Source organism: Chiloscyllium plagiosum, chromosome 37 (genome assembly GCF_004010195.1).
Source record: "Chiloscyllium plagiosum isolate BGI_BamShark_2017 chromosome 37, ASM401019v2, whole genome shotgun sequence".
In the NCBI taxonomy this organism is placed as follows: domain Eukaryota; kingdom Metazoa; phylum Chordata; class Chondrichthyes; order Orectolobiformes; family Hemiscylliidae; genus Chiloscyllium; species Chiloscyllium plagiosum.
The window spans coordinates 8,920,574-8,930,000 of NC_057746.1; the positions used below are offsets into that span (position 1 = coordinate 8,920,574).

The following is a 9,427-nucleotide window of genomic DNA, read 5'->3' on the forward strand; positions in this document are numbered from 1 at the left end:
CACCCTGAACCTAAAGTTCTGGACTCCCCCATCCCAGGGAAAGTATGTCTGTTTATCCTATTAATGCCCCTCATGTTTTATAAACCTCTATAAGGTCACCCCTCGGCCTCCGATGTTCCAGGGAAAACAGCTCCAGCCCATTCAGCCTCTCCTTATAGTTCAAATCCTCTAAACCTGGCAACATCCTTGTAACTCTTTCTGAACTCTTTCAAGTTTCACAACAATTGTTTCATCCAGAATATATGCAGAACACAGTCATTCATGATAACTGCATTGTGCATGTTAAATTGTTTTATATCTCCCATGATCCACAGTACCACCACTCCTTAGTACCTATAAATAATTCCACACAATGTCTGTAGCCATTTGCTGTTTCATAGCTTCACCCAAATAGATTCCATAAGTTGTTTCACTAATCTGAGATCCTCCCATACTAATATTCTGATCAACCAACTCATTATCTGCATAGCTCCATTCTCTTCTTTCTTGTCATTCTTTCCAAGGATGAAATATTCTTGAATATGGTGTTCCTAGTCTTTGAAGACCTTGTAGCCATGATTATGCAATGCAATCTCATGTCTCTCGTTTTGTGCATTGTGATGATCTAGGTGAATGTGTGAATTTTGTAGAGTACCCTTAAATTTACCTTATTGTCATTAGCCTGCACATGAAGCGCACTTCATTTAAGATTTTGTTTAAGTAGTTTTCGAGACCTCCTTTTGATTTTGTGTTCTCAACTTTAATTCCTTAGTGTGAGTTACCCTCAGCGCACCATGCCCTTGATAAGCTCATTTAATTCCATTCGAAAATCACCAGTACATCACCCTGCGGTTCAATCAGTCCCAGTCCAGATAAGCTGTCAAGATTCTGCAAATTCTGCCTGGAACAGATTCAATCCCAAGTACTCAGAAAAGGTTTGCTTGCCTTTCCATTCCATTTCTCTAGCGACTTATTCAATCGATCAGTCTTCCTGTTCGTATGCTCTCCAGTATTACTAGTAATCCTGGCATTACTTCTCCTGAAATCCTGCTTTCTAATTTACTTCTGAATTCAATGAAATCTGCCTCAGCACAACACCCGCTTCCTCCATATCTCATCGGTGCTGAAGATGATAATGAATTCTAGTTCATCATGATACCGCAAAAGATGTCCTCATCTGCTCCATGACATCCTTGACGTAGGTAGCATGGAACAATGCATCATTCTGGTAACATTTCAAGCTACCGAAATGCCTGTCTGTTGACCAGACTATGAAACCCCCTTTTTCTATGTGCCTTCCATTTTCCCCCCACACCCCAAACCCCCCAACCCCCATAGATAGGTAGATCATGCTGCCATGGGCTTGCCTTTGGTTGGCTCCCATACTGAGGAAGTATCACACTTGAAAGTTTCCAAACTTGAATACAAACTAGTAAGCATGATTAATTCAAAGTCTCCTTCAACAAAGTAAAACAAACAACTATTGATGCTGGAAATCTGAAACGAAAACAGAAATTGCTGGAGAAACTCAGCAGGTCCGGCAGCATCTCTGGAGAGAAAGAATATTTCACGTCAAGTGAAGATCCTGGGCAGTGTTGCTGAACAAAGAGATCTTGGAGTGCAGGTTCATACTTTTTTGAAAGTGGAGTCGCAGGTAGACAGGGTAGTGAAGACTTCGGTACTTTATTAGTCAGTGCACTGAGTATAGGAGCTGGGAGGCCATGTTGGAGCTGTATAGGGTATTGGTTAGTCTACTTTTGCATTACTGTGTGCAGTTACGGTCTCCCTGCTATTGACAGGATGTTGTGAAACTTGAAAGAATTCAGAAAAGATTTACAAGGGTGTTGCTAGGGTTGGAGGATTTGAGCTATGGGGAGGGTTGGAGCTGTTTTCCCCCGAGCATCAGAGGCTGAGGGCTGACCTTATAAAGGCTTATAAAATCATGAGCGGCATGGATAGAGTAAATAGACAAGGTCTTTTCCCTGGGGTGGGGGAGTCCAGAACTAGAGGGCATAGATTTAAGGTGAGAGGGAAAAGATTTAAAAGGAACCTAAGGGGCATCACAGTGACTCAATGGTTAACACTGCTTTCTCACAACACTGGGGACCCAAGTTCAATTACAACTTTGCGTGACTGTTTGTGTGGAGTTTCTCTGGGTACTCCGGTTTCTTCCCATAATCCAACAATGTGCAGGTTAGGGTGAATTGGCCATGCTAAATTACCCATAGTGTTCAGGGAACATGTTGGTTAGGTGCATTGGTCAAGGGTAAATATAGGGTAGGGGATTGGGTCTGGGTGGGTTACACTTTGAAGGGTCTTTGGTCAATAGGCCTATTTCCACACTGTAGGGATTCTATGATAAATGCTGCCTAGCCAGTCACACCCTCATCCCTTGAATGAATAAAGGAAAAAGAAAATTCCTACTTCTGTATTCTAAACCTCGAACCATGAAGGAGAGTATTCCACATGCCTTCTTTACAACCTGATCTGCCTGTACTATCTTCAGGGACCTGCACACTTGCAAGGCAAGATCTCTCCCTTCATCTATGCTCTCAATATATACCCATTTATGGTGTATTTCCTTTCACTGTTTGACCACACCTCCAAAACACATTGTGTCACACTAATCCAAGTTGAACTCAATCTGCCACTTTCCTACCCACTCATCTGCATCATTGCATTCTTAGTGAACACAATAAAATATGGAACCCTGTGTACATCATCTGGCTCCAATCACAAGTAATCAGTATAATTCACAATGGGCACTACTTTTTCCCCTCATTATCCTTTTATCCTTAATGTATTAATAAAACAATTTAAGATTTTCCTTCAATTTACCTGTCAAAATTCTTTCGTTACCATTAAGCTCTCCTAAGCTCCATTTTAATTCCATTTTACACATTTTGCACTTTTCTAAGTTTTCTTCTGTTTTGATATCTACCATAAGCATTCCATTTCTCTGAACCAAATGCTATACCCCTTGTTGTCTTGTGCTCGCAGGATTTGATAAACTCAACACTTTTCTTTATTGCAACATGTTATCTCTGTAGTTTAAGCATTTCCTTCTTGAATACATCCGTCAGCTCTGAGAAAGGTCTATCTGACAATACCTGTTCCCAGTCCACTTTAGCCATATCATATCTGATATTATTGAAATAATCATTGCCCTGTTCAGACCATTGACATTTCCAGTCTGGTCTGTTAGTTATCTTGAGTGTTTTCAGTCAGTACTGTGTGTCTTTGTATTTTATTCAGTGTTTACTTGCTGTGATAGGGTCTAATAAAGACAGTACAGAGGTAGATGCACTCTGTCTATAACTACTGATAGACCTGTTCTGGAAGTGTCAGATGTGATTAGCTTAAAGGGAGATTTTAATTCTCTTACTGATTAAACGTGAACACGTCAAACTACTCTTTGCTGAGGAAGTGGCCTGCGTAAATTTAGTCTTTATTAATGACCTTTTATGGGTGGTTATGATAAGTAGACTGTTGAACCCAAAGAAGTCTTACTCTGAATTCTAAGTTGTTGTACCTACCTTGTGGCTGGTTCATCAAAATGTGCAAAGTTTACCCTCCAGCTTTCCTGCTGCTTTCTCTGCTCATACATTGAAGAAGTGTTGAGCAAGCTTTACGCTGCATGAAACACCTGCGATGCTTAATTGTGATTGTTTCATTGTTACAGTATGTAGAGAACCTTTCTAACTATCAACATGCTCTGATTGTCTTGTGACTGCTTGCCGAGAACTGTTTAGAGCCAACATCTCTCTGTAACTCAACTTTGTTGGACCACGTTTCTAATATACAATAGACATTGTGTTGAGTGGTTTTCATTAAGTATCTAACTTAATGTAAAATGGGAAACCTATGAGGATACAGTCAATGGACATGCTGTGCCTGTCTTTTTAGGTTGAGACGCACAAGAAGTTGCTCTGTAGCTTACCCAGTCATGCACCTGCCAAAAGAAAAGTTGGTATGCGAAATGTGATGTGAGTACTACTCTTCACATTCCGCTGCATTGTTATTTTGTAAAAGGCTAGGTGAATTACTGAGCTTTGAGGAACAAGTTTTGGAACTCATCATATCTTGTATTTACACAGTAAGCACTGTAGGGATAGTTGTGATAAGAGTGAAGGCAGTATCACATTTGTATAGCAACAGATTGCTGATTGGTTTGAGTAATTATGACCAGTTATGGATGTCAGAAGTCATCAGTCTAGTGATACATTTCTGACAAGCTCCTGGGCAGTGAACAAATTGTGACAGATACTGGTACATGCTGTGATTGCGGGAATCCAAGTCATAATCTGTAGTCCAGTAAGGAAATGTTCCGATTTGTACAGACCCTACACCGTTTGAGGAAAAGGAAGTGGAGGCATTTTTGATACTATTTTCTCAGATACTATGATTAATGAACCAGCCAAAGGAAATCTGGATATTGCCCTTGCAAATTTGACAGCTGATGCACAGAAGGTTTCTGCTTTATGGCCAGTGAAGGTGTAGCCAAAAGAACATAAAATGTCAAAGCAGAAGCCAACTATTTACCCCATCGAGTCTCCTTCACCATTCAATGACATAATCACTGGTCAGATAATACTCAACTGTACTTACCTGCATTTTGCCGAGACTATTGATTCCCTTGCTGATTCAAAATCTAGCCATCTAGGCCTTGAATATACTCAATAGCCCAGTCTGGACAAGCCTCTGTGGGAAAGAATTCCATAGATTTATTTGCCTCAAGGAGAAGGTTTTTTCTTCATTTTTGTCTCAAATATATTGCGCCTTAAACAGAAGTTATGTTGTCTGGTCCAAGGGGAAATAACCTTTTTGCATCTACCCTTGTAAGTCTAGTAGGAATCTTGCAGGATTCAATAATGGCTGATTCTCATTCATCTGAATTCCAATAAGTACAGACATAACTTAATCACCTTCTTTAAGGACAAAACAGTGCTCCCATAATCAGTGTCAGTCTCGGAACCCTCTCTGCAGTGCCTGAAGCTTGACTCTGACTGCATTCCTCCAAAGTACTAGCACCCTCATCAGCTTCCAAAATGGAATATCGGTTAGTGAGTGAGACCCCGAGGGGTATCCTGCACTACCTGCCTGTTCTTTCTGGAGTATCTGGTGGTCACCCATTTCTTTTTTCCCTCTGCTCCTTGTAGATCTCACATCTGAAGATTACTTTACAGCACGTGCTTCTCATTTGTGGTCTGCCAGTGTTGGCAGAGCTGAAGCAGTTGGTTCTGAATTGAACCCCATGATATGCCTTTCCTTGAAATACTTGATGTTGTCACAACTGAAGGAGATCTACTCTGGTACATCCTCGGTGTTGTATCTCAGTTGGGGGTACCTGATTGAGTCTGTGCAGCAAAATGAACTCTTTATAGCACCATGTGCTGCACCTCTCCTGATTGTGTTTTGGAAGACAGTGTAAAATAAGCTTCATTTTGTAAAACAGCTTTTCCTGGTGGAACTCATGAGTGCAAAGGGAGATTTGATCTGCTCTGTTGTAAGTTCTAATTAATTACTTTTTTGACCTGAAATGATCATTGATTAATTTTATGTCAGGATTTTTTTTTTCAGTCATGACCAAATTCACAACTTATGTTAACTGGTTCGATATAAAACCTCAGCATAAAATCACAAATTTTATACAACATTCCAGTTTAGCGTTCAGATTAAGTTCCTCTTGTAAAAACATAATACTTCTTGACTTTGCTCATAAAAGAAAGGGTTGCCAAGGGTAAATATACATCATAAACGTTCAGCTGCTCTTTAATCAATCATAAAAATAAATGTAATACTTTCTCTTTCCTCCTTTCTCCCCCATTTCCCTCACTTTAAGTGAAGTATCATAGAACATGGAATAGTACAGCACAGAAATGGGGACTTTGGCCTACGATATTGTGCCAAACATGATGCCAAATTTAACTAATACCTTCTGCCTGTCCTTGGTCCATATCCCTCTGTTCCTTACTTTTCATATGCTTATCCTAAAAGTTCCTTAAGCAGCCCTTATCTGCCTCCACCACTACCCCTGCCAGACTCCTACCACTCTCTGTGTAAAATACTTGCCCCTCACATTTCCTTTGAACTCTCTCCCTCTCACCTCAATTGCACACCCGCGGTATTGGTCATTTCAACTCTGGGAAAAAAGATTCTGACAATCAACTCTATCTGTGTATCTCACAATTTTATAGACTTCAGAGAAAACAACCTGAGTTTTTCTCGGCTCCCCTAATACCTCATACCCTCAAATCCAGGCAGCATCCTGGTAATCTTTTCCTTGCCCCATCTCCAACGCCTGCACATCCTTCCCATAATATGGCAAACAAAATTGAACCCAGTACTAAGTGTGGCCTAACCAAAGTCTTAGAAAGCTGCAACAGTAGAGGTCCCAGTACAGATCTTTGCGGAACACCACTAGTCACAGACCTCCAGCCAGCAAAACACCCTTCCACACTACCTTGCCTTCCTTAGGCAAGCCAATTCTGACTCCAAATAGCCAGGTCCCCTTGGTTCCCACGCACCATAATCTTATGGATGAGCCTACCATGACGGACCTTGTGGAAATCAAACAGATTAGAAATCCAGAAAGTAGGATATATTGGAAACTCAGAGGGAAGGACAAACAGTAAACTCTGAATTCAGGAAAGACTGGAAATACAGGAAGTTAGGTTGGCACATACCTCTGGTCTGCTAAGCTAAAGAGCTCTATCACTGGCTTGTGCAATAATGGATTCATTAACCAAGGAGTTGATTGGAGGTTTGCTTATGTTAGTGGTGAATGGGCCTCAGGATTTATGTGATTTGTTATGAAGTGAGTGTCTTGTATAGTGTCTATTTGCATTTCTCCCCATGTCAGCATGCTTATTTCTATATTTTTGCTTCTTGATGTTTGAAACAGATCATCACTGTGAGAAAGTCTGATCGTCATTTTCTTGTTCTTTAAGATACGAAGACGACGGCCAACTCCGGCGATTCTGATGATTCCCCATCAGCAGTTCTCTGGCATATCAGGTAATCACACTGTACATCTGCTGAATGGCAAGGATAGGTGCCTTTCTGACTCAATTAGGTGAATTCTGACTCAATAAGATATGACCTGACGTTTAACATAATTTGTCAAATCAACTTGCAGCACCTTTGACAAATCAATTCTTAAGGAGAAAGTGAGGACTACAGATGCTGGAGATCAGAGCTGAAAAATGTATTGCTGGAAAAGCGCAGCAGGTCAGGCAGCATCCAAGGAGCAGGAGAATCGATGCTCCGGGCATAAGAAGAAGGGCTTATGTCCGAAACGTCGATTCTCCTGCTCCTTGGGTGCTGCCTGACCTGCTGCGCTTTGGAAGCAAATCAATTCTTAAGTTTGGATGATTGTTTAGTTGAAAGAAAACACGACTTTAGTGATTCTGTCAAATATTTAAAATTTATGGAATCTGCTGTTGAACCACTACGTCTCTATTTAAGCCTTTCATCACCTTATCAGCTTATATTTCATAAGCTTTCATAACTGAAGCGCTTCATTTCTGGTAAGAAACTTCCACGTTCCTTCACCTTTACATCCTAAATGAATTGCTATTGTGTCAGCATAGTCTTACCAGACCAGAGGGCTGCTCTCTCATCAGAGAGAAGCAACTGGTGGTGATTTAACCTGAGGGCCACCAGACCTCAGGCAAGGGAAGAGGTTGAGAAGGAGAGTCCTTCATGGTAACCTCAAACCAGTGATGGGAATTGAACTCATGCTGTTGGTATCATATTGCTTTATAAACCAACGACCCAGCTATTGAGCTTAACAGAATCCCCAGATGCATTACAGTGCCACAGAAGTATTCAATTTAAAAGATTCATTGAGATCTGTCAAATGACTTCCCTGTTTCTGTCTGGTATTTCCTTAAAATAGCTTACTCTATTTGCCAGTAACAATGTATTTTGTCTCATCGTTCTCCCCCTTATGACTTTCCTCTCCATGATAAGTTAGATTCCCTACAGTGTGGAAACAGGCCCTTCGGCTCAACAAGTCTGCACCCACCCTCCGAAGAGTAATGCACCCACACCCATTCTCCTACCCAATATTTACCCCTGACGTGGCAATTTAGTATTGCTAATTCACCTAACCTGCACATCTTTTGGACTGTGGGAGGAAACTGGAGCACCCGGAGGAAACCCACGCAGACATGGGGAGAATGAGATTGGTGTAAGGACAGCACTGTTTCTAATGGTAGATATTTCCAAATGGAGCACTTTTCATGTTCACAATATTCACATACCAAAGACTGCAAGATGTCATATTATTTCTCTCCTCACTGCATGAATTGTACTATTTAATTGCTATTTGGAGTTCTTTTTTTAAAAAAAGTTGCTGTCAATTTCTGGATTATTTTGTGCAAATTTGAGGAAAAACATGCCATCCTTGTTTCTACTATATATGTTACACTCGTGATCTCTAGCTCTTGATATCATATATGCTATCATGCATCATATTATATATTCTGGCGGCATGGCAGCTCAGTGCCTCACAGTCCTGCCTCACGGCACCAGGACCCAGGTTCAATTCCAGCCTTGGGCGACTGTCTGTGTGGAGCTTGCACATTCTCCCCGTGTCTGCTTAGGTTTCTTCCCACAATCCAAAGATGTGCAAGTTAAGTGAATTGGCCATGCTAAGTTGCCCATAGTGTTCAGGGATGTGTCGGTTAGGTGCATTAGTCAGGGGTAAATATAGAGTAATAAAGTAAGGGGGTGGGTCTGGGTGGGTTACTCTTTGGAGGGTCGGTGTGGACTTGTTGGGCTGAAGGGCCTGTTTCCACACTGTAGGTTTCTATGTTCACACATTGGAATGGAATCAGACTTCTGCTCTGACAAGATTATGTCAAATCCTGTTGAAATGTATGAGGGGATGTGTTGAATTAATTCAATTGAAATAAATGAAAAAGGGTCAGCAGTATGACAATGGAAATATTCCTTTAGTATACAAACAATAGAAGTTTGTCATGTCATGTAAGTATTCTGTCCTCGCCTGGTACTAGTGACTTGCCTTTACATGCACCTGCAGAAAGACAGTTAAATTGTCATTCTTGAGAACTGGCTCAATGAGGCAGAGTTTAGTATAACACAGATAAAGAAACATAAAACCAGTGAATCATTGAGTTGTGCAGAGGAAATGACAAAGGCGTAACTGACAATATCAACTCTGCACAGTCCTTCTTGAAAAGCAAGAGTAAAAGATTATTCTCACACATTTGTCTCTTTTGAATAAACAACCTGTTCGTCATGTTCAAATCAGATTCAGCTTAGCAATGGGAATCCAATGTACATAGCAAGCTGTGATCAAATTCGCGAGTGCAAAACATAAGTTGAGAAGTGTGATGCTGGAAAAGCACAACAGATCAGTCAGCATCCGAACAGCAGGAATGTCAACGTTTTGGGTATAAGCCTTTCAATAGGAATGTGG

The 9,427-nt window shown here is 41.0% G+C and overlaps 1 protein-coding gene across 1 annotated transcript in view; it reads left to right on the top strand.

Annotated features, from left to right (window-relative positions):
• Positions 1-9,427, top strand: part of LOC122541282 (protein phosphatase 1 regulatory subunit 1A-like) — an 81,324-nt gene that overhangs the window by 23,837 nt on the left and 48,060 nt on the right. The window contains exon 2 of the mRNA XM_043677906.1: positions 6,930-6,996. Within this exon, the coding sequence (XP_043533841.1) occupies positions 6,930-6,996 (67 nt within the window). The remainder of the gene's footprint in view (positions 1-6,929; positions 6,997-9,427) is intronic.